Source organism: Mustela nivalis, assembly GCF_964662115.1.
Source record: "Mustela nivalis genome assembly, chromosome: 8".
Classification (NCBI taxonomy): Eukaryota; Metazoa; Chordata; class Mammalia; order Carnivora; family Mustelidae; genus Mustela; species Mustela nivalis.
This window is the reverse complement of record NC_139027.1, coordinates 129,897,560-129,921,006: the sequence shown is the minus strand read 5'-3', so window position 1 is coordinate 129,921,006 and position 23,447 is coordinate 129,897,560. Positions and strand designations below refer to the sequence as shown.

At 50.2% G+C, this 23,447-nt stretch overlaps 2 protein-coding genes and 1 long non-coding RNA gene across 4 annotated transcripts; 2 read left to right on the top strand and 1 right to left on the bottom strand.

Annotated features, from left to right (window-relative positions):
- The first annotated feature begins 872 nt into the window (after window positions 1-872).
- Window positions 873-4,717, top strand: SPINT3 (serine peptidase inhibitor, Kunitz type 3). 2 transcript variants are annotated; one of them, XM_082744720.1, is made up of 3 exons: window positions 873-1,945; window positions 3,852-4,067; window positions 4,571-4,717. In XM_082744720.1, exons 1-3 carry the CDS (start codon window positions 1,882-1,884, stop codon window positions 4,579-4,581), a joined length of 291 nt encoding a protein of 96 aa, XP_082600846.1. In that variant the 5' UTR covers window positions 873-1,881; the 3' UTR covers window positions 4,582-4,717. The 2 variants fall into 2 exon arrangements, with proteins under 2 accessions (XP_082600846.1, XP_082600845.1); XM_082744719.1 differs by having other exon boundaries at window positions 873-1,957.
- Window positions 4,718-9,781: 5,064 nt separating this feature from the next.
- On the top strand, window positions 9,782-11,190 carry LOC309871569. The gene is made up of 2 exons (XR_014315351.1): window positions 9,782-9,870; window positions 10,089-11,190. It is a non-coding gene; the product is annotated as an uncharacterized lncRNA (long non-coding RNA).
- PIGT (phosphatidylinositol glycan anchor biosynthesis class T) lies at window positions 10,828-20,005 on the bottom strand. Its single transcript, XM_082744713.1, has 12 exons — window positions 19,764-20,005; window positions 19,034-19,211; window positions 17,081-17,208; window positions 16,644-16,744; window positions 16,444-16,530; window positions 15,823-15,910; window positions 15,604-15,701; window positions 15,349-15,514; window positions 14,500-14,700; window positions 12,370-12,535; window positions 12,183-12,266; window positions 10,828-11,463 (listed from the first exon to the last, which is right to left on the bottom strand). The coding sequence occupies exons 1-12, from the start codon at window positions 19,948-19,950 to the stop codon at window positions 11,211-11,213; spliced, it is 1,737 nt and encodes a 578-aa protein (XP_082600839.1). The 5' UTR covers window positions 19,951-20,005; the 3' UTR covers window positions 10,828-11,210.
- Window positions 20,006-23,447: the final 3,442 nt, after the last annotated feature.

Sequence of the window (23,447 nt, the reverse complement as noted above, 5' to 3'; positions counted from 1 at the left end):
AAGAATTTTTTACCCCATCAAATTTTCTTTCAAGTATTAAGGCAATATGCAAAAATTCTCAGAAAATAATACCTGCAAACTCTAATAGTTACTTTATGTGGTGGAAGTTCATTGTCCAATATGGTAGTCACTAGCCACATATGGCTGCTAAGCATACAACATATGGCCAGTATGAATCATGAGGTGCCACAAATGTGAAATACACACCAGATTTCAAAAGCTTAGTATGAAGAAAAGTAAAATATTGATGGGAATGCAAGTTGGTGCGGCCTCGTTGGAGAACAGTGTGGAGATTCCTCAAGAAATTAAAAATAGAACTTCCTGCAATTGCACTCCTGGGTATTTACCCCAAAGATACAGATGTAGTGAAAAGAAGGGCCATCTGTACCCCAATGTTTATAGCAGCAATGGTCACGGTCGCCAAACGGTGGAAAGAACCAAGATGCCCTTCAACGGACGAATGGATAAGGAAGATGTGGTCCATATACACTATGGAGTATTATGCCTCCATCAGAAAGGATGAATACCCAACTTTTGTAGCAACATGGACAGGACTGGAAGAGATTAGGCAGAGTCAAGCAGAGAGAGTCAATTATCATATGGTTTCACTTATTTGTGGAGCATAACAAATAGCATGGAGGACATGGGGAGTTAGAGAGGAGAAGGGAGTTGGGGGAAATTGGAAGGGGAGGTGAACCATGAGAGACTATGGACTCTGAAAAACAATCTGAGGGTTTTGAAGGGGCGGGGGATAGGAGGTCGGGGTACCAGGTGGTGGGTATTATAGAGGGCACGGATTGCATGGAGCACTGGGTGTGGTGCAAAAATAATGAATACTGTTATGCTGAAAATAAATAAAAAATAAATTTAAAAATATCGCATTAGTATGTTTATTACATGTTGATTATACATTGCAATGGCAATATTTTGGATATGTTAAGTTAAATTAAGTATTATTATAAGTAGTCTTAGGATGCCTGGGTGGTTCAGTTGGTTGAGTGTCTGACTTATGATTTCGGCTCAGGCTGTGATCTCAGGGTCGTAAGATCAAGTCCCACATCAGGCTCTGTGCTCAGTGAGGAATCTGCTTGAAATTCTCTCTCTCTCTCCCTCTGCCCTTCCCCCTACACACTCTGTCTCTCTAAAATAAAAAAAGATATTTTTAAAAACTACTCTTCCCTCTTCTTTTTACTTTTTAAAATGCGATACTAGAAAATTATACTGGAATGTATCTCATTATATTTCTGTTGCACAGGACTATAGTAGAATTTGGGGAGGGATTTGCTTCTTTTTACTATTCACTATAGCTCGATATTTTAAAAATAAGTATGTTGATTTATATAAAACAATAAACTCATTGTTTCTAAATTAAATAAATAAAGCAGTGAACAAAGAGCTATGTTTTCTCTGCTGGGATGTCGAGACAACTAGCTGGGAAGATCTGGATGGGAACCAGTAATAACAGAATGGAAAACAGCTAAGTTGGTTTCTTAGCGACTCTGTTGTCCAACCCACTTATTTTACAAATAGGGAAACTGAGGCCACCTAAAGTCACTTCAGGTGACTGAGACCATCAGTCCGAGGTCACAGGAACTCAAGTCTGGAGTAGATGAGGCTAGGGACTGGCATTCCAGATGCTGCAGAAACACTGACTTAGGGCACTTGCCCAGTAGCCTCCAAAAAGCCCTCCAAGCCAAGAGGCGAGGCCTCCAGGTAGACACCCACTTCCTCTGGGCCCACACTCCTTGCCCAAGGTGCTTCCTCTTCCAGGTAATGAGAGGCCAGGTACTTCTCTCAACGCAGAGGAATAGGGCCCTTCTGCTTCAGCTGAAGGTATAACTTTAGCCTCTGGCCGGACCCTAGGAGACGGCTACTGGCGCCATGAAGTTCAGACCGCTCCTTGTCTTCTGCGTCCTCTTCTGCCTGGTGTACATCACCAGCTCAGGTGAGCTGAGAGGTTAAGTAGAGGATCCCTGAGACCCACAGCCTGTGACTGGGGTAGGGGAAATGTAGGGTGGGGAGGATGGCTCCACAGGGCCACCTAGTCACTTCCACCTCGGGTGGAAACCAGGGTCTAGGCTCGGGAAGAGGCTTGTCTATCTGGGGTCAGACCTCACAGATGTCTATTTGATTGAATTCAATCATCACCAAATTTAATTTTTATTACAAAGCAATACATGTGTTGGTCTTAAAAAGACAAACAAGGGATGCCTGGGTGGCTCAGTGGGTTAAGCCGCTGCCTTCGGCTCAGGTCATGATCTCAGGGTCCTGGGATTGAGTCCCACATCAGGCTCTCTGCTCAGCATGGGGCCTGCTTCCCTTCCTCTCTCTCTGCCTGCCTCTCTGCCTACTTGTGATCTCTCTCTGTCAAATAAATAAATAAAATCTAAAAAAAAAAAAAAAAAAAAAAAGACAAACAATATGGAAATGTGTGGTTAAAAGTGGGTCCCCTATTTTACAGAGCCCAAATAATCTTTCTATTTCTCCTCCTCCTCCTCCTCTTCTTCTTCTTCTTTTCCCCCCAAATAATCCTTCTCCCCCAGAATCCTACTCCATGGATTCTTATGAGAAAAACAAATCTTCATACTGCTTTAAAAAGGAGGTCAGGTTCTGAAACTTGGCTGTACTCTGGAGGCACCTGGGGGCTACCTGGGTCCCACATTCCCAGAATCTGATTTAATTAGTCTTGGGTAAAACCTGGGAATTTAAAGGATTCTAATGTTCCACCAAGATTGAGAATTGCTGCCCTAATGAAAGACCTTGAATTCCCTTCCTAGAATTTTAGCTTAGGGTTCTCCCAGGAAACGCAGCCTGTCCTATCAATTGAAGATTCCCAAAATGGTACCATGGAGCAGAGTTGACCCATGAACTCATTGTCTGAGGGATGCTACCTTTGTCAGGGAGTGTACATATCAAGGCAGAGTATATTGTACCCCATGAAGGAATACATTGGGATCCACAGCCAGTTAGTAGGGAAGGGTATGTGTGTGTGTGTGTGTGTGTGTGTTTCTGTGTCTGTGTGTACACGTGTCAGATAAATCACTTGTGAAAACCAGAGCCAGATGTGAAAGGAGTTAAAATAACAGGTGTTTCGGTAAAATCGATCCATTTCTTTATTTTTTCATTATTCACGGATACTGAAGTTTTTTACTGTAAATATCTTTTTCCTAGTTATAAAAATTGATACTTGTTCATTGACATTTAAATGACACTAAAAATAATTAGAACATAAAAATCATTTGAAATTCCACCACCCAGGAAAATTACTACAAATATAATGGTGAACCACCTTCTAGTCATCACTACATGGGTTTATAGATATATTCTACATCAACAGGACCATTCTAGATCTTGTCTTTTGAAATTTGATTTTTGTTCCACAATATTATGAACCTCCCTCCATTTGATCAGCACTATGCTTATCAATGACTATATGTAACCTATCAATTCCCCGTTGATGAACGTCGATACCTTTTCCAAATTATATGCTTTTTTGCAATCATAAACAAAGCTACCTCAACTATCTTGAGTCAGGTTATAAGAAAGTGTAGCACGCAGAGCCTGGGACTTGAAATTGGAACTGGGTTTAAACCCCAGGCCTCAATGATTGGTTTTAGGAGCTTTGGAAGATGACCAAACCTCTCTGAAACTGTTTCTTTGTTTGTGGGGTAGGGACAGTAATGTCCGCTCCAGAAAGTCATTTAAATCATGCAAAAAAATGGCAAGCACTAGCACAGTGCTTGGTGTAGAAGGTGTGCTTCTAAACAACAACAACAAAAAAACGAACAGCTTGTGTCAGTTCCTTCAAAGGACACCTAAGTGACAATACCTGTCCTTCCTCACTCCTGCAGCCCATCTCAAGAAAGGGGCTCCCTGGGAGCTGTCCCAAATTCTGCCTGCCCTGTGCCAGCTCCCCCCAGTGAGGGGTCCCTGCAGAGGCCTCTTCTACCGGTACTTCTACAACGACACGTCCAGTGAGTGTGAGCGTTTTACCTACAGTGGCTGTCAGGGCAATGCCAACAATTTTGAGACCACGGAGATCTGTGTGAGGATCTGTAAGCCCCCTGGTGAGTCCTCTTGTAGAAACAGGAGAAGCCACGCTGGTGACTGGGGCAGGGGGTGCTCGCGGGAAGGGAGACGGCGTGGTGGAGGATGGTGGTGATGTCCTGCTGATGGTACTGTGCGAGTGATGGGGGCGGAAATAATCAGATGCGCCACCGAGAGGTGCCTGCGTGTTTGGCAACGGGGGTGCTGGGGAGGAGACAGCAAGGATGTGGTTGATGGTGGTTTGGAGGGTGAAGATGAAAGCAGTTTTGGGGAGGAGTGAGGCTTTTCATGTAAGTGGTGGTGTTGGCCACGGGGAAGACAGCTGTGTAAACTTCAAGGGGATGATGGTGTTGACGGAAATGGTGGTGTTGGTGGCGGTGATCAAGGTGGGAAGTGAGAGAGCTGAGGAGGCTCCCGGGTGGTGTTTGTTGAAGGCAGTAGCTGAAGAGTCCGGCTGATGGCTCTGGCCCTAGGTCACCGATATGCCGGCCAAGAAAGAAACTGACTGCCGTCTCCATTACAGAGACCAGGTAAAGGACAGCTGAAGACCAAGCCTGCATCCTCCCAGCCTTGTCTGAAAGCTACTGGGCCTCCCTTCCTGGGCTTGGTCCCTGCTCGGAACCCAACCTGTTACCCTCCAGGCCTGGATCAATAAAACATTCAAAGTTGGTGTGGCCTGAAGCTTTCCTGTGAGGGCCCTGGGGCTCTCCTCATGAATTGCTCACAACCACCTCAGCTCTTAAGAGTGATCAAACCTGCCTCACCCCCACCCCTACCCCCTCAGGCCTCATTGTCCTGTGCCCTCAGAAGAAGGCTAAGGACTGGGGTGGCTGGGTGGCTCAATTGGTTAAGTGCTCAACTCTTGGTTTTGGCTCAGGTCATGAGTTCAGGGTCCTGAGATCAAGCCCCGCATCGGGCTCTGTGCTCAGCGTGAAGTCAGCTGAGATGAACTCCCTCTCCCTCTGCTCCTTCCCTGCTTCTGCGTGCTCTCTCTTCCTCAATAAAATAAATTTTAATAATATTAGAAGAAGAAGGAGGAGGAGGATGTGGAGGAGGAGGAGAACGAGAAGAAGAAGAGGAGGAAGAGGAAGGGGGAGGGGGTTGAGGACGAAGGACCCGTTTCCTACCACCAGGGACACATGGAAGCCAGACTAGATGCAAATTTGGGGACCTTGCATGTCTGTCTCCAAAGCCCAGCCACCTATCCCTTGCTGCCTGGGGCTCTGCTGATAGGCCTACTTCCACTCTTCCTGTCCAACAGGAGGTATATCCTAGAGGGTGGAAAGGGCTAGAAAGTCAGGGAATCTTGGTCATTCAAGTGGGAATTTCCCTCCATGCACAGGGATCTTGGAAAAATGAGAATTTTATATATTTATATATAATATATTTAATTGTGGTAAAATATATACAACATAAAATGCACCATTTCAGGGTGGCTGAGTAGCTCAGTCATTAAGCATCTGCCTTTGGCTCAGGTCATGATCCCAGGGTTCTGGGATTGAGGCCTGCACTGGGCTCCCTGCTCGGAGGGAAGCCTGCTTCCTCCTCTCCTGCTCCCCCTGCTTGTGTTCCCTCTCTCGCTGTGTCTCTTTCTGTCAAATACATAAATAAAATCTTCAAAAACAAACAAAGAAAAAAGCACCATTTTGCCCCTTTCTAAGTATACGATGGAGTAGGTCTTAAGTATACTCACATGGTGGTGCAAGCATTGTGACCATCCAGTTCCAGAACATTTTCAGCTTCCTAAACTGAAACTTTGTGCCCATTAGAACGAACTCCCCTTCCCTGTCCCCTTCTCCAGGCCCAGGTCACGGCCATTCTACCTTCTGGGTCAATTAACTGACTACTCCAGGTACCTCACAGGAGAGGGACCATACAGTAGTTGTCCTTTTGTGCCTGGCTTATTCCAGTCAGCGTAATATTTTCAAGGTACATCCCTGTGACATCCTGTCAGGATTTCCAGAATATTCTGGGAAAAAAAAAAAGAGAATATTCTGTTGTTACATAATTTTTGGAATGCTGGATGGCTTCTGCCCTGACCATCGCTGCCACCTCCCCCCACAACCTTCTCCTGCTGCCCTACGTGTAGTCCAGCCACTTCCCCTTCCTTGAAAGAGACACTGCTGCCCAGGACCTAACAGAAATACTAGAATCCAGAACCTGGAATTCCCAGACTAGACCCCTGTCTTTGGTGATGTCATTCGTGTCCTTGGTGTGCCCGTCCCAAAGATATATCTACTTGAGAGAAAAGGTATGTTTCCCCCATTCTCTTTCATGTTCTTAAACTATCTGAGAGATTGAGGTCTGGAAGACTAATTGAGGACAGCCTGTGATTAGTATTTGAAGTTGTGTCTATGCTCTGAAATGTAGGCATTTAAAAAATATGATTATTACAAATAATTTTAAAGTAAAAAATATAAATACACACGCGGCTCAAGAATTTAATCAGTTGCTCAGATCGTCATGAGGTGGGACAGTAACTGAGCACCGTTGTGCGAGTCGTGATTAACCGTGCATTTCTCTCCCTTCCCTGGGTTTCCTGGATCGCAGCACTTACTCCAAAGTGTTTTAAGTGTGTTTGTCTCTGCCTCCGGGCCGTGAGCAGCACAGGGACTGTGTGGAATGCATGTTTTGTAAAGAACTTAACGTATAGTAAGCAGTTAACCAGCAAGCACTGAATGAATCAATAATTGGTGATTTCATTCTTAACTGCCTGGGTTCGTAGAAACCACATGAAGCCACACCCAACGGTCTGTCCCAGACTCAACACCTTCTCCCTCTCTGCTGGGATCAGTCCAGTCTGCTCTTCCTGATACTCTCACCTCCTCGCTGGCCTCCCAGTGTCCGTTCTTACCTCCCACAGTCTGTGCTCTTCACAGCAGCCAGAGTGATCCTTTAAACAGCAAAACCTTTGCTACCACGTGCTATTTTTCCTGTTGGAGGGTAGGTTCCTGGGTCCTTACTGCACCGACATACATGCATGAGTAGGTAAGTAACACACAAAACGGGCCACCCACGGACCCATGATGAGAGAATGATGAAGCAAGAATTATTAACCTAACATGCATCAGAAGGCCAGAAAAGTACAAAGGCGAATAAGCAAATGCAAATCTGATAGTGTCCTTGCCTCCAGGGCTCTCTTCCTCCTGCCCCAGCCAACCTGTGCAAACTCACCCCAACCCCACCCCATCCCCAGCTCCAGCTACTGGGACTTCCTTGTTTTGCAGACACACTCAGTGAGCTCTTGCCACACGGTGGTTGCTCTGCTCTTTCATTGGATTTCATGTGATTTTCTCCTTCACTCTGCTTGGATCCCTGATCATTCCTTCTTAGAGGTCTTGACCATCCATTTCCTGTTCCTACTGCTTTCCTTTTCTTCGGGACTATCATGCTACAAGGACATAGTGGGATTGTGCTATATACCTTTTAGTGCAGCCAAGTTTTTTTGTCTGCCTCCCTAGTTAAACTGTAAACACCACACGGCAGGGATTTCCTTTCTTGTTCACTAGTGCCTAGGAGTACTGGGCACAGGACAGGTACCTGACACGTATTTGCTGAATGAGTAGACAGATGGATAACAGAAGTGCCAGACAGACAGGTCAGAGGTTAGGTGAGTAAATGGATGAATGAATGAGCATACAGCCTCAGTGAAGAAGTGAGAATGGTCACAAAAGGGTTCCTGGAAGGAGCTCGAGGTCAGGGACAGACGCAGGGGGGCATGAAAGGGAAGAACAGGCGTCAAGGCAGAGAAGCCGGAAAAGGCAAGGCTGATTGACTCTGCCTTCTTCTCCCGCTTCCCAGCACCCCTAGCTCAGGACGGGGGACTCCGTCTCTCAACCCAGCTCTCAGTGTGTAAAAAACATGCCTGTCCCACTGTGGGTCCACAAGGCTGAGGCCTTCCTGCCACCTCTCCAGATCCTGGTCACAGGATGGGGAAGGGGGTTGAGATCTGGGTGCCCCACTGCTCCTCCCTGAGCCCTCTGAAGGCACCAGGCAGGCCGGCAGTAAAGCTCCCCGGGCAGCTGTTGCCAAAGCCTGCCTGACCCCCAAGCCGTCTTCCGAGAAAACCGGCCCTGCCGTGTCCCAGGTCTCCTGATACATGTGCAGTGACTGAGTGACAGTAACAGGGAGAGTTGGTCACAAGGAACTGTCCCTGGTGTTGAAGGAAAACTGGAAAGGAGACTAGTTCTTCTGGGCAGTTCCGCTTGTGCAAATCTCCTTCCTCTACTCAGTCGCTCACTGCTTTCCCCGAGCGAGCCGTCAGAGGACAGAAGTTCCCTTTTCTACCCCCAGTGCTATGCCCACGGCAGTTCTTGTGAGGGGAAAGCAGACCTCACCATGCCCGGGGGTCCCTGACTGGCCTGGCCTTCAGCACCTCTGGCCCTCCCCCTGGAAATGCCCAGGCCCTGAGTGCATGGACTAGGGAAGATGGTCCTGGTGCGGGCACAGCAAGAAGTTCAGGGCTCAGAACCCCGATGTTTGGGTGACCTGGCTTGCTTAGCAGTGAAAGTACTGCGTGATACTGGTGCATTCATGCACTCGTTCCCTCGGCAATTACTGGAATGCAGACCACATACCAGGCTCTGTTAACAGACACTGAAGCCACAAAAAGACAAAAATCCTCGTCCTTATGGAGCTTAATGATGAGTAAACAAGGTGAGACCCGTGGCACGTTGATGGCAGTCAGAGACATCGAGGCACAGAGAAGGGCAAAGGAGGAGCTCGTAGGGGGCACAGCGGCTTAAACAGGTGTGGCCAGGAAGCCCTCATCCACAGACGGCACAGGAGGGGGTTGGTGGGAGAGGAGCCGGCTTCTGGATTTACTTTGAAGATAGAGCAGAGCTGTCAAAAGAGCAAGCCTGACAGGTGAGCGAAGCATCAAGAATGGCTCTAGGGTTTTTGGCCTGGGTGACCGGGATGGCCGACCACCCGTGTGTGTTGGGGAGAGTAGGGGAGAGCGTGCGGATGCTTGGCTTGGGAGATACTAAAGCTAGATGTCCGTTAGATGTCCCAGTGCAGCCGGCAGGCAGGCAGTGGGAAAAATGAATCTGGAATTCAGGGAGGGGCACGAGACATGGTGTTGCCAGTGCACAGATTACGTATGATGTATATGACATATGTCGTGGCAGCGGAGGTGGTCCCAGTGCCCGCCCAGCTGGGGGTAGAAGGCACAGCCAGGCCACAACTCCATGCTCTCCGGACGTGGCAGGCATCTTGCTCCGTGCGGGAGCCTCAGCTATCCACCCGCCCACTGCATGCTCCTTATTTACACCCTGCCTATTCGTGCCTGGAAGAAACTCAAGAGAAAAGCATCTTGACCAAGTTGCCTTTGCCTGTGGGCTAGATGAGCTCATCACCTCCTTCCTACACACACATCCCTCGTATGTCCTGGGAGCTCTTGGAAAACCCTCAGAGGCGACCTACCAATCCCATCTATGCTGGCTGTGAGGACGTTGCCAGTACTATCGTGCTCAAGACTCTGCCCTCGTACTCGTGGGGTTTCTGGGTGCTCCTTGCCCTTCCCATTCCTACCCTTGAACCCCAGATCCCAGGCCAGAATAGCCTATACCCAGTCATACATACATAATGTCCTGAGCTGGATCCGGTCCAGATGGAAGACAGCCCCTGTGCCTCCAGGGAGCTTAGAGTTCAATGGAAGTTAAAGAACAAGAACAACGAGGGTAAAAGGAACCTGTAAAGGTTAAGTCCAGGGAGCTCTGGGAACAGAGGGAAGGGGCACCTACAGCAGCTTGGTGTATCAGGGAAGACTTCCTGGAGGAACTAACTCTCTGGTTTTTAAGAGTGGTTTTAAGAGTGAACCAGGCAGGGCGCCTGGGTGGCTCAGTGGGTTAAGCCGCTGCCTTCGGCTCAGGTCATGATCTCAGGGTCCTGGGATCGAGTCCCGCATCGGGCTCTCTGCTCGGCCGGGAGCCTGCTTCCTTCTCTCTCTCTCTGCCTGCCTCTCTGCCTACTTGTAATCTCTCTCTGTCAAATAAATAAATAAAATCTTAAAAAAAAAAAAAATAAAAAGAGTGAACCAGGCAGTAGAGGACAGTCTCTGGCTGGGGGAACGGGCATTCTAAGCCGAACTCTTACAATGGGAGAGCTGGGAAAGGGACGGGCAGGTGGCAAATACTTACTACACTTAATGCCAAGTGTGCCAGAGGCAGAGACAGAAGATGGGGGCGGGGAGGGGCATCTACCTAAGGACCTACCACAGGAATCCAGGGTTTTATAACCAAAACGGGAGGTGGGCAGGGGCAGGCCTTGATCCAGTGGACCTGGCTTCAATGCCTGTGGGAGGTCTAAGGAACCACCCAGAACACAAGCTCATGAAAAGCCTGACGGAAATTCCAAGTCTGGGCTACACTCAGACCAACTGAATTCACAGGCTCTAGACCCCGGAAATCTGCATTATTTTCACAAGCATCTCAGGGAATTCCAGGGCACAACACAGAAAACCAACACATGAAGCTCTTCCCCCTCCCCAGCTCTACCCCTGGTGATAGGGCACTGGTTCCCAGAGCTCCTGAGAGGCAGGAGGATGGTTCACGGTCATGGTCATGGTCATGGATACACTTCTATAAATACTCCCAGCCAAACCCAGGGAGCTCTGGGAATCCCAGTGAGGAGGAAGCAAGAGAGAAGAAGAATTTTTAGCAGTAGGAAGAGGAGATTTATCTGTTGGGGTTTTGGGGGGCAATGTAGGAAGTCTTATGCAGGTACCCAGGAAACAAGCCCTAGCTCCCTCTTCCTGGGCCTCAAGGACAGGAGGCAAAGAACCAAGGAAGCCGCTTTTATTCCACAACCGGTAAGTCCCAGCTACCACAGTGATACAAGTTCTCCACAGCATATCTGGGTCAATCCTGTCCTAGAGCTTTCTGCTGTGATGGAAACGTTTGTCCACACTGTCCAAGAGAGCAGCCACGAACCACTTTGGTTACTGTGCACTTGAAATATGGCTGGAATAGCAGAGGAAATGAATTTTTAAATTACTTTAAATTCAAATGCCACACGTGGCTCAGGGCTACTGAACTAGACAGCACAGCTATGCCCCGGCCTCAGCCAGGGCCAGTTTGGTTTACACGCCAACTCTGGAGAGAGCAAGTGGCAGAAAGAGCCCTTGGGGAGCAAGAGCAGCCCCGCTGTGCAGGGGGCAAATCTCAGAGTGGGGGGACACCACGGGCACGCCGGATGAGGTTGGCCAGCCGCTTGGCCAGGCCGCCCGTGCTGGGCTCCTCAATGTGGAAGGTTCTGGTGAGGAGATTGTAGAAGGAGCCATAGCACACGGCCACCACGGTGCACGTGAGGCAGATGACATTGTAGGGCATGCTGAAGTCCGGCGTGGGCAGGTTCACCAGCAGCGGCTCCGTGTACAGGCGCACAAAGTAGCTAGAGCTGTCCGAGACCGGGTACCTGGGAGTCAGGAAGGAGAGGTTAGGGAGGCAGGCCTAGGATGCTCCCCTCGCCAGCACACCCCGTCGCCTCTCCAAGCTACACCGGGCCCCTTCCCGGTGGGAAGGGTATGCAAAGCCTTGTCAGCCTCTAAGCCTTTTTGAAAGAAGACATCTCCGGTCGACACAGAAACAAGAGGTAACACGGGAACCTGATCAAAGGCGAGCCGCCTTGTGCTGAATGAAGGGAGGGACGGGCCCTGCCTTTGCTGGCCGCTTCTTCCTTAGCCTCTGGTCTCCACCTCGAGGCTGTCTCCTCAGAGAAGCCCTCCTGAATAAGGTCCTAGATTACTTCCCAGCACCCCTGACCCCATTACCCCAGACCAAAATCTCCCCTCCAGCCTCTTTACACGAGCAGGAGAGGGGCAAAGCTGTCCTGTGTCCTGTTGTACACCCAGTACTCTCTGAAGAACCTGGAATTCAATTAGCGCTCAGTGAAATATTCGTGACGAGAAACAGTGAGTACGTGCAGGCTCTAAGTACAGCTCTTCTTGCCTCTTTCTTCTTCTAGAACGGCTTCAGAATCATTTCCCAGAGTCTGGACAAATATTATAGACGACTAGGATTTTTACTGGGATTGAGTTAACTCAGCACATTGCTTTGGAAGGGGCGACACCCCGCCTTGACCTGGTCACCCACGTGGCTGCCCACCCCGAAACCGGCGGCAGAGGTCACACTTACAGGGACCTGAAGAGGGGGCTTTCCTCCCAGTCCACGGGCTTGGCTGCCACCATGCTGGGCACAAGGGCACTGAGGACAGACGGGCTGTGGAGAGGCAGAGGGGCATGGGTGTGTATGGCTCCCTCGTCGGGGCGAGTGGCATGGCGGGCGGCCGGGAGGCTGGGGGCAGACTATGAGGGGAGCCCACCTGACATAGAAACCGTGGTTGGGGTCCGGGGTGTACTCGGTCCACTTGAGCAGCGCCCGCTCAAACTGAATGGAGACCTTGGTGGCCGAGTTGGCCGGCAGCTGGATCAGCATCTCCAGGAGGTGTGGCTGTAGCCGGTCCTGCGCAGGCTGGTAGTGGACGTAACCTGGGGACAGACAAGGGTCACCCACCCCTTTCTGCGGCCATCACACTACCCGCACCCTCGTCCCTACCCCTTGAGGCCCGAGGCTCTGGGTCACAGGAGCCAGGCAGGTTCAGGGAAGGGAAGCAGGGTCTCGGGAAAGGGCAGCTGTCCCAAGGGCACGTTCAACCCATTAATCCTTTCATCACAGAAACTGGGGCGCCCAGCATCAGGCGCCTTATGTGGCGCAATGGGAAGTTCACAGAACCACCAGGAAGTTTCCTGGCCAAAATGTGGAACCTGAATCTCATCAAGTTTCTGTATCTAAGCACCAACACCCCAGAAATGCAGGGGAGAGAAGGGCCTGTTAACCACAGGCCCAAGGAGAGATTCAGGGTGTAGAACATTCCATTCCATACAACAAATGACCAAGTTTCTTCACAAATAGATTCAAAAAGAGAGAGAGAGAGAGAGAGAGAGCGGGAACTACTATAGATCATGAGACTTAAAAGCAAACAGCCCAGTGCAAGATGTTGTTCTTGGGGAACCTGAGTGGCAGGAGAGGGAGAGGACACAGAACTCTGTGCTTTCTGTTCGGTTTTCTCTAAACCTAAAACCGCCCTAAGAAAATGAAGTCTACAGGGTCGGGCCTGGTTAGTACTTGGATGGGAGAAAATGAAGTCTATTAACAAGATAAGCAAATGCAATACGAGGACCCTGTTTAGTTCTAACTCAAATAAACTATCAAGCGTTACTGTTCACTGCGGCGAGTGGGCATGATAAGGACGGGCGGTGTTTTGGGGAGGCCCTCTCCCTGTTAGAGACGTAGACCGAAGCACTGAAAGGTGGATCTGACGTCTAGGATCAAAAGAAACTCCAGCAGAAAAGTAACAAAACCGAGAAAACAAATCAAGGGCAGAGATGACACACGGAGCGGGGGAGCGAGAGACGAAAGCCGGCCGCGTGGGCATGTGTCACGCTCCCCCACGTGGGTGTGTGCTTGACACTTTCCAGAGCCTAAGGTTAAAAAACAAACCAGAAAAGCCTACAAAATACGGGCGTAAATGTTCGAGAAGATTCTGAAGGGGACGCAAACAGCGGTGCTGAAGGTAAGGAGAACAGCCCAGGTTGGAAAGTGCAGGCAACGACGGGGTAGTCATGAACAGTGAGTCTGGGTGTTTGGAATGTGCCAGAACCTCTTCCTGACAAGTCCTCTGGGTTAGGTCTCCCTCCACTCCAAACCACAATGGCTTTGGCGCTATGCCTGCCACCTGACAGAAAGCACGCAGTAAATACTAACTCCTCTCCAGAAAAAGCGTGGCAAATAAAAATAAATTTTTAAAACAACACCTCTTTACCCCTCCCGAAGAGGCAAAATCCATCTACTCCAGTTTTATCTTTTTGGTTTCCGATACCGTTTTCCTTGCACAGCTAACCCATTCTCCACTGCAAGCCTACCAATCGGCACAAAAGGACGTGCCCGGGGCACCAAGGAAGAAGGGGCAAAGAAATAAAAAAGTCGGGAAATCACTGCTCTCACGAAGTCCTCTTAAGAACCCCCAGTCCTGGGGCGCCTGGGTGGCTCAGTGGGTTAAGCCTCTGCCTTCGGCTCAGGTCATGATCTCAGGGTCCTGGGATCGACCCGCATCAGGCTCTCTGCTCAGCAGGGAGCCTGCTTCCCCCTCTCTGTCTGTTGCTCTGCCTACTTGTGATCTCTCTCTGTCAAATGAATAAATAAAATATTTAAAAGAAAAAAAAAAAAAAACTCCCAGTCCTGTGTGTTTTAATTATCTCTGCTTTACAAATTACTTCCAGGTCTGGCACCGTAGGGCTACCCTCCCCACATTTCAAACTCTTCCAAATTCTGCCTATGTGGTTTTTTGAGGTACGTGAGGAATCACTGCCCTGAGAAAGGGGGGTCTGGGAGATCTGGAGGGAGAACAAGACGGGGCAGGGGAGGGGCGGCAGCTGCGGGCCTTGGCGCTCACTCGGTTTGTTCTCCTTGCCCTTGGAGGTGATGGTGAGAGTGTGCACGTAGAGCCGCAGGTACCAGGGCACGGTGTCCAGCAGCAGCACGGGGAAGGCCCGGTACGGGTGAGTGTTGTACAGAAGCGTGTTCAGCTCCCCACTCTGCAGCCCATAGCCACTCACGTATCGCTGGGCGTGCAGGAATGGCGCCGGAGGGGCCTCTGTGAAGACGAGTCCACGGTTAAGAGCTTCTAAAGGAAAGGGTCACTCCTCAACCCCGCTTCCCTGGTCACATCCAGAGTCTCACAGCCAAGGAGGTGACGGGAGGCCATGGGGAAGAATGTGGCCACCAGAAGTGTGCATCCCGGAATCATTCCTGTCTCCCACCCCCCACCTCCGACAGCATGACAGAACCACTCTTTTGTACTAAGTACCCATACGTGCCGAGCCCTGTGTCCCTCCAACCCAAACCAGGTGCCCTCATGATAGTCTGCACTTGGCTTCAGGAACACTGAATGCGATAATTGTTTCAGACCTGCCTCAGTCGACAGACATTACGTCTCCTGAATGCAGGGTATCCTCAGTCTTCAAAAAAATATTTGCTAATAATTAAATGAATGTGTGAATAAACTCTGTGTTTTGCATTAATAATCTCATCCAATCTGCTGGGTAATTATGTCCCCATTTTCTAGATGAGGCAGTGAGGTTAGGAACCTGCCCAAGGTCATAGAGCTTAGAAGATGTGGAGTTAGAATCAAGACATCGACTCAGGACCTAGGTCGAACCACACGCCTCGCATCCCAAGCTAGGAGTCTCCCCTGAGACAGAAAGCCCTTAGCCCAGGGCCCTGCCGGCCCATGAGCGCCCACCATGCTCGGGAGGGCTCCGCCACTTGAGTTGGAGGTTGAGGTTACGGGAGTTGTTGATCACGGCTGTGTCAAGCAAGTCGTAGACAGCGTAGGTCTTTCGGGTCCCAAGGGTGACGTCCTGGTATGTGGTGGTTGGGGGCGGGTTCACCTCCAACGTCTCATTGTCCTGGGGGCACAGGGCAGGGCTGCGAAGTGAGCAGAGGCTCAGACTGGCCTCGGGTGGAGGGGGACAACTGCGACTGGAGGTGCGGGTACCTGGTTGTGGCCGGTGATGTCTACATAGACACGGCTCTCTGACGCCAGGGGACAGGGCTCTGTGAGGGTTCGGGAGAACATCCGGAAGAGGGACCAGTCTGAGGAGCGGAGAGGAGGGTTGAGCAGGGCTGAAGACTAGGCCTGGTCGGCAGACACAGGGCGGGACACAGGGTGGGACCCGTGACGGTGGGTAGCCAGCGAGTTGCCGAGGCAGCCTACCTTTCTTCCCCTGTCCTGTGACGAAGGCATCGTACACCACGGAAAGGGTCTGCCTCAGCTCCCAGGAGATGCTGGTACAGCGCGCGTTCTACCACAGAGGCCAGACAGCAGCAGTTGGGACGCACCCATCCCCTCCCACAACACACCGCTGCGGGGACTCCTACTGGGCTTGCCCCTGGTCTGTCATGCGCCCTCCCACCCATCCACTTGCTGCCATTCACTGCTGAGCATGCGGCCCTGTGCCAGCAGCGGGACATGCACCAGCCGGAGAAACCGCCACCGCCACCCACAGGCACTGGCACTCCTGTTATTCTCACTTGACAAATGTCGAAATCAGGCTCAGGGAAATGAAACGAGGTGCTCGAGGTCATGCCTGCGTAGTGACTGGGCTGGCCGCGGCATGCACAGCTTTGTCCTCCACCATGATGCCCCATGACACGGATTTACTGAACGCCTGCCAGGCAGCCACTCCATTTCCATGGTGTGTCCCAATGCCCCAAATAATTGGGATCCCAGCTAACGCTACTGGTGTGGCCCGCAAAACACACCAGGCTACATGCTTCAACGGCATGTTCCCTCAGAGCCGCCTGAGGGCACCTGCCCCCGCTCCCCATGACTTACTCTGCACACAGGACGGATGTGCACCGCTTGGGAGTGGTAGCTGGTGTGGAACAAGCGGTCAGCCTTCAGCAGCACAGACAGGCCTGCCTGGAGGAAGCAGGAAGAGAGGAAGAGTCAGGGCCCCTCACCGTGGAACACCTGCGCAGGGGCCTGGAGGTCAGGCAGGGAAGCGGCGGGTGCTCAGAGCGCTCTGGCCTCACCTTGGAGCTACAGGGCAAGAGCTTCTTCCAGGGGGTGAGGTTCTCCGTGCAGACGACCTCCCGCGGCAGCACAGCGTAGCGCAGGAAGGAATGGTCAGTGCCTGAGGGAGACACAAGTCTGTCTGGGGCGGGCCCTGTGGCCCAATAATTCAGGAGCCACACTCCTAAGACAGTGGGAGAGAACCTCCTCCTGCTCGCCATGCAGCTCTCCAGTACCACCACCCTAATGGTGCTGGTTGGGGGTGGGACCCCTCCACCCCTCCCCTCCTTGGGAGAAGGCAAGTTAGAGACAGCATGGTCTCAGGAAGCCTTCCTCCGGGGTCTGCACACCCAGGGGATTTAGGATCCGGCCCAGCTGAAGGAGGAGGAAGCTGAAGATAAAAGGAGGCAAACGTTCGGGCAAGAGGGAGAAGGAAAGGGCCACGGGGCCATCTCACCATTGGCCAGCCCCAGAGGTTTGAAGGAGGCAGTGGGAGTGACCGTGTTGGTAGAATCGATGAAGTTCAGAGAGGCGCAGAAGATCCCCGAGAGGACATTACTGAGCTCCTTCCAAGATTTATCCACACTGGATGGAGACACAAACCCACTCACTGGCACTGGGCTCCCTCCCTCCGAGCCTGCACTTAACAGACTGGCTAGCTGATGCAGCTGCCGTGCCCCCCCTGCCCTGCTCAGCTGCCTCCTGGGTCTCGCCCTACCCACCACTTCCTCCTTACTCTCTTCTGGACATCCCGGCATCCCCATAAGTCTCTGCTCAGGTGACTCTTCCTCCTGCCTGGCAATGCAATACTCACCCCTCTTCACTCACAGTCAAAGAGGGTCCCTCCTCTAGAAAGACTTTCCAGCCTTCCACACCCACAGCCTCCTCCTGTGCTGTCATCTGACTATCTGAGCCTCTCCTGAGGTCCCTCCTGGGACATGTCGAGGGAGCGGCAGCCTCTTGTTCTAAGCATCTCTTCTCCTCAACTAGGCTATGAGCAACCTGGGGATGGGGAACAAGTCTGGGTCACTTATGTATATCCTACAACACCGCGTAAAGTGCCCACATCTTCAGAGGCTTAGATCAGCCCACTGATCCACTCTGAAGTGTGCCCAGCTAGGCAAAAAAGACAGACTTTCTGGTGCACACACCCTGGCCATGAAAGTAAGTCCTGCCTCTACCCTCAGAGCGGGAAGTCCTACATCCATAAAGGCTCACTGAACAAGGGAAAACAACCATTCTAGTACCCTACAAAAATATCAAATTAAATTAGAAAGAAAAATATCACAAAAGATTTGCTCTCCATATTAAGTACAGAAAGTATAAAATCAAAATTCTAAACAACAGCACCATGTTATAGGAAATTATGAGCTGAGGGGAGACAGTGATAGCCAGGCAGAGGGGGATGTTGGTGGGGAGGGGGACAAAGGAGTTAGAATTCAAGCAAAAAAGAAAGACTCAGCAAATCTAGAAGTCACAGCTTGCACCTCATTTTATATCATCTTAGCATTGTCCTGGGGTTTTCTGATAACCCTCTGTTCAGAACTTTTCAATTGCTCCAATAGTTAAGCCTCATGTAAAGACTGCAGAGTTGAGGCTTGAAAGCTCTATACAAGCTGTAATTATGTTTCACATGGTGAGGACAACACTGACCCATGCCGCTTTTCTTACATTTTGAAATTACTGACTGATATTTAAGTTTGCCAAGTTTCACCCTAAAATCCAGATTTCTGGCATCTCTTGAAAATGAGATTACCTGATGACAGTAGGCCTCTATTCCCAGATGGCCACAATCCACTGGGGGTGAGTAACAGCTGTCGTCTTAAGCTCTCTAGCCTGCCACAGTCCCCACCACTCCCTATTATGTCCCCCTTTTAAAATCGTGTTTGTCCTACAGATTTCTCATAGTGGGATTAAGAGCAAATTGTGGTACAACGTGGTACCTAAACCTGTCCCTCTCCCAAACAAAAGTTAGTCCTCCAGTGTCGAGATCTGGAATCCTATAGGTCAATTCTAGCCCACAGATGTTTTGTTTGGCCCTCATGGTACCATTATCTTCATCATCATCATCATCATTATGTGAATGTCTTTTAAAAGGTGATCCAGTTTGCCACAGACTTCTACTGCCTTACATCCAAGTAAGCTTCAAATTATCTATCACCTGTCTCTGTAGATACATCCATGTGCTACCTGAGGTCTGGAAGTGTCAGGGAAGTGAAAAACACCAAAGTAAAGAATGCCACTCAGTAATGTGGTAGTATCGTTTCTTATTTCCGATGCCGCCTTTACCCCCCCAAGGAATTGCTGCCTGCTGGAATTGCTGTCCCCCAAGAGCAGTGGCAGGATGACAACACCGGCCGCAGCCACATTCCCTCCATTGCCTGCAACAGGACTCAGGGTGGGCACTCACTCAGTGACGGTGTCCTGGAACCAGACCCAGAGTTCTGCACCTGATGGGGCCTGCAGGAAAGGTGGCCCCCAGTACCGAGTCCTCCAGAAGCCTTGTGTGAATGACAAGTGCAGCTCTCGAAGAGAATACTTGGAGATCAACTGCCCCAGGGCTTTGGGAAACAGCCTATAATGAGACACTGGAAAAGGGGAGTAGGTGAGTGATGACCCTCGAGGGCGGGGTCTCAGCCACCCCAAAGCAGCAACAGGCCCTGAGCTCTGAGGCCAGGGAGATCTGAATGCAGGACCAAACTGCCACTCACTAGCGATGTGATCTTGACCAAGTGCCCTTATCTGTCTACATCTCCAACTTCTTACTCACAACCTCTTACAGAACTTAGCTCTGTGCCTAGCTCCCAGGCTAGACGGCAACAGCGAAAAACATCATCATCCGAGTTGTCGACAAAGGGCTCTAACTAAAGGATGCGAGTGGCAGCCCAGACTTGAGGAAGAGCACCTGGTCTAGAAGTCTGGAGGAGTCAGTGCCCCTCTCCGGGCCTTAGTTTCACCACCAGTACCATGGGGTTCTTCAGTAACTATCCCATGTTCCCCAAAGGGCTAGTTTATCCAGCCCCACGCTCAGGGGCCAGAACTCCCCCCGCCCAGGGACCAGGCTCCGCCCCCGGGATCCTGCCTCCGCGCTCCCTCCCAGCAGGTGCCACAGCTGTCTTTCTCCAGTCTCATCCTCTCACCTTCTTCCCGCTGCAAATCGGAATCCCACCGTGTGCGGAACTGGAATGTGGCGGCTACGTCCCCAGACGGCAGCGGGGTGATAACAAGCTCCTCCCGCAGGGTGTCGCGTGGGGGCTCTGCATGGCCCCTGCCCCCCGGCCCCAGGAGCAGCAGCCCGAGCACGGCGAGCGGCAAGGCCGCCGCCATGCCTGCGGCTGCTTCCGCCTCTCAGCGGTGCCCGCCCCCACGAAGGCCGGCCTCCAATAGGAAGAACGTAAGAGAAACGACTTCCGGTGCTATCCCGGAAACCGGGGCGAGGTTACCAGAGAGGTGGCGGGCCTGGGTCGTTCAGGGCGGGTGGGTTTGAGGGGGCACGAAGGGTGGTGGACGTCTGGCACTACTGGGGGCTGGGTTGAGGACCGCCCCCCACCCCACTTTGGGCTATTCGTGTCCATCAGAATGTGCTTAATAATACAGAGCGCTGCCGCTGCCGCTCTGCCTGTGTGATAGAGTTGAGGAAACAGACTGAAAGTCTTTCGCGAGGGTCACATGGCAGGGCTGGTGTATGCGGCTTCCTCAGCTTCTAGGCGTGTCCATTTGCCCAGTCCTAAATGGGGTGCAGAGCTTTCCTGTAAAACCCCCAAATAACTGGCCCCTTTATCATGAAATATGCCAAACATCAGCAAAGTTGGAAGAATGAGCCCCCGTTATAATGAACACCTATTTATTTCCCCGTCACATAGACTCCTCCATGAACATTTTACTATACTGGCTTTATCACATTTTGGTTTGTAAGTCCCTCAGTTCCTCTTATGTGCTGATACATGTCAAATTGCAGACATAATTACATTTCTCCCCTAAATATTTCGACATGCATGTCACTAAAGAAAGCTTAATGTTTGTTTACATTTTGGTGTAAAATTTACACACGACGAAATGCGCAACTCTAAAGTGCACATTCACGGAGTCTGACAAAAGCATACACCTGTGTAAACCAAACTCCTATCAAGATCTAGAACATTCCTAAAATCCCAGAAAGTTGGTTAATGCCCATTGCCAGCCGACCCCTGGTCCCTCCTACCTTCCAGAGGCGATCACTATCGATTTTTCTCCACAAAATAATCTGTTCTAGGGGCGCCTGTGTGGCTCAGTGGGTTAAAGCCTCTGCCTTCGGCTTGGGTCATGCTCCCGGGGTCCTGGGATCCGGCCCGCATTGGGCTCTCTGCTTAGCAGGGAGCCTGCTTACCCCCTCGCTCTCTGCCTGCCTCTCTGCCTGCTTGTGATCTCTGTCAAATAAAATCTTTAAAAAAAAAAAATAATAATCTGTTCTAGAGTTTCATGTGAGTGAAACCATCATATAGAACGTGTATTTTCTTGTGTAAGAGCTCTTTCACAGGAATAATGTTTCTGAGAACATCCGTGTTCTCGCTTGTATCAGCAGTTTCTCTTTATTGCTATGTGGTTTTCACATTGTAAGAATATACCTTAGTTTATTCATTCTCCTGATGATCAACACCTGAATTCTTTCAAGTCTTTATTTTGAAGTCGGTTGCTGTATACCTTATTGTCCATTGGGTAAATAGTTAGGAGTGGTTAAAGGTCATAGATAATGTTTAACTTTTTAAGTAACTGCCAGATCTTTTCCCCAAAATGTATCATTTTATACTTGCACCCACCATATATCAGAGTTTTGGTTGAGCCCTATGGTATATGTAGTGGTATCTTACTGTGGTTTTATTTTGCATTTCCCTGGTACCTAATGATGTTGAGCATCTTTTCATATGCTTATTGGCCATACATATATTTTCTCTTGTGAAGAGTTGAAATCTTTTTGTATCCCCCACGATTTATATTAGCTTGTTTGTCTTGATACTGAGTTGGTGGAGTTCCGATGTTAAATTCCTTCTTTGGGTTTTCCAGCTGCCCTACGAGGAACACATTCATGAAGTATTTTGCTCATTGTCTCTTGGTAAAACTCACAACCATACTTCTACAAAGAGTCAGATTTGGTTTTGGACAGGTCTGCTGAGATATACCCCAACCAACCAAAGAAGTGTCAAAAAATGTCTTTCTGTCATTATGCCCTCATTCTACTTCCAACTAGTGTTCTTCTCCCACTCAACATGGAATAAAGGCCATGAGTTCAGATGTCAGAAAACCCCCCAGACCAGCTTCTAATCCACAGGAGCATGAGCAATCTGAGGATTGCTTTTCTTTTGTAAAATGGATGAACCTCCTTTCAGCGTTGTTGTGAGGACTAGAAATTATGTATATGTAGGACCTAGAATGTAGTAAGTACTTAATAATATTGACCATCACTGACTCAAACAGTTCTTGGAGGTGTTCTCCATTTTGATCTCCATTTTGCAGATGGGAAAACAGCTATAGAAACTCAGATGTTGCCTAAGATCACAGTCCGTCATGAGCCAGGACTAGAGTTTATTCTATCGATCTCAAAAAATAATAATAATAATTTAAAAAAAAAGAGGAGCTGCCATCATTATGATTATTTTATATTTTTATGCTTTGTCTTCTTTTGAAATTGCCTGTCCCCATCACTGAAGACCCAGCCACCTCCAGACTTTGTACTGTTTTGCAGTTTTCTGTGCACTTCTGCTATAGTCCGTGTTCTCTTTCTGTTATCTGTGGCCACATCCACTCCTGGGAGAGCTCCTGGTCACCTTCGTATTCCTGTTGCCTAAGCAAGGAGGCCAGCACAGACCAGGTGCTCAAGAATGTGTGGATGAACAAGTCACAGCACAGTTCATACTGTCCCCACACTGCCATGCTGTTCCCAATGTCAGGTTCTGTGCATTCTTTAGGGACTACAGTGTGCACCTTCCAGGGAATCTTCTCCCAAGCTGTGGTCCCTCCTATTTCCTCCACAGATAGGATTCTAAGGGATGAGTCTGTCTTCTTCCCTCCTCCCCAGAGTCTGTGACAAGCCCACAATAGCCACACTGTGGCTTGGAGACTGAAAGCTGGGCTGCTTGCCTCGGAGCTGGCTCCAGATCATCCTCTCCTCTCCAGGGGCACTGCGTGGCCTCAAGAAACAGTCAGCTGGAGCTGCTGGCTCTGAAGGCTGGCCAAGCCCCTGTGGTTTGGCAGAAGAAGAGATCATTGTCCAAGCAGGAAGTGGTCCTGGGGTCTCCGCTGACCCTAGACTTTTCCAGGTCTTCCAGCTGACCTGGAAGCTCCCCAGAGGTTCACATACAATTTTGCTTCTCCAGACAACTGGAGATCCCTGTCCCCAGGCAGGCACCCTGCCCCAAACCTCACAGATCTTAGCATCATGTGCCTGGAGTACTAAGAGATTTGTCGACATATTGACAGCAACCAAGCTAGTCTAGCTTCCCGTCATTTGCCTTGGAGGGGAATAGGGTGATCCTGGGAGCTGAGAAGCCCGGTAGAGCAGAGATGCGGACTTCACAGGCTGCAGCCCAGAGAAGGCTCAGCCACAGTCAGACAGGTGGTTGCGCTTTGCTACTCCAAAGGCAGGGAGAAGGAATAAGGGCAGGGCCATGTCTTTTATGTGCAGCAAAATCAAAAGCAACCCAGAAAAACTGCAAAATTTCACAAGAGACTAAGCCCCGGCCCAGTTTAGTAGATGATCTCAACTTGGACACAGAGGCTTTTAGACAAAAGGAGCACAAAACTCCCACAAGTTTCTCACCAGCGCTAGGAAAAGCACTTCAGAGCTGTCA

What these genes read in the sequence shown, in the direction of transcription:
- SPINT3 (XM_082744719.1), top strand. Translation starts at nt 1,882, where the DNA reads ATGAAGTTCAGACCGCTCCTTGTCTTCTGCGTCCTCTTCTGCCTGGTG. An exon ending in CAGCTCAGGTGAGCTGAGAG is followed by an intron (nt 1,958 to 3,851) that starts GTTAAGTAGAGG and finishes TCACTCCTGCAG; the next exon opens with CCCATCTCAAGAAAGGGGCT.
- PIGT (XM_082744713.1), bottom strand. Translation starts at nt 19,950, where the DNA reads ATGGCGGCGGCCTTGCCGCTCGCCGTGCTCGGGCTGCTGCTCCTGGGG. An exon ending in CGATTTGCAGCGGGAAGAAG is followed by an intron (nt 19,212 to 19,763) that starts GTGAGAGGATGA and finishes CCCCTTTTCCAG; the next exon opens with TGTCTCATTATAGGCTGTTT. An exon ending in GCGGAGCCCTCCCGAGCATG is followed by an intron (nt 14,701 to 15,348) that starts GTGGGCGCTCAT and finishes TCGTCTTCACAG; the next exon opens with AGGCCCCTCCGGCGCCATTC.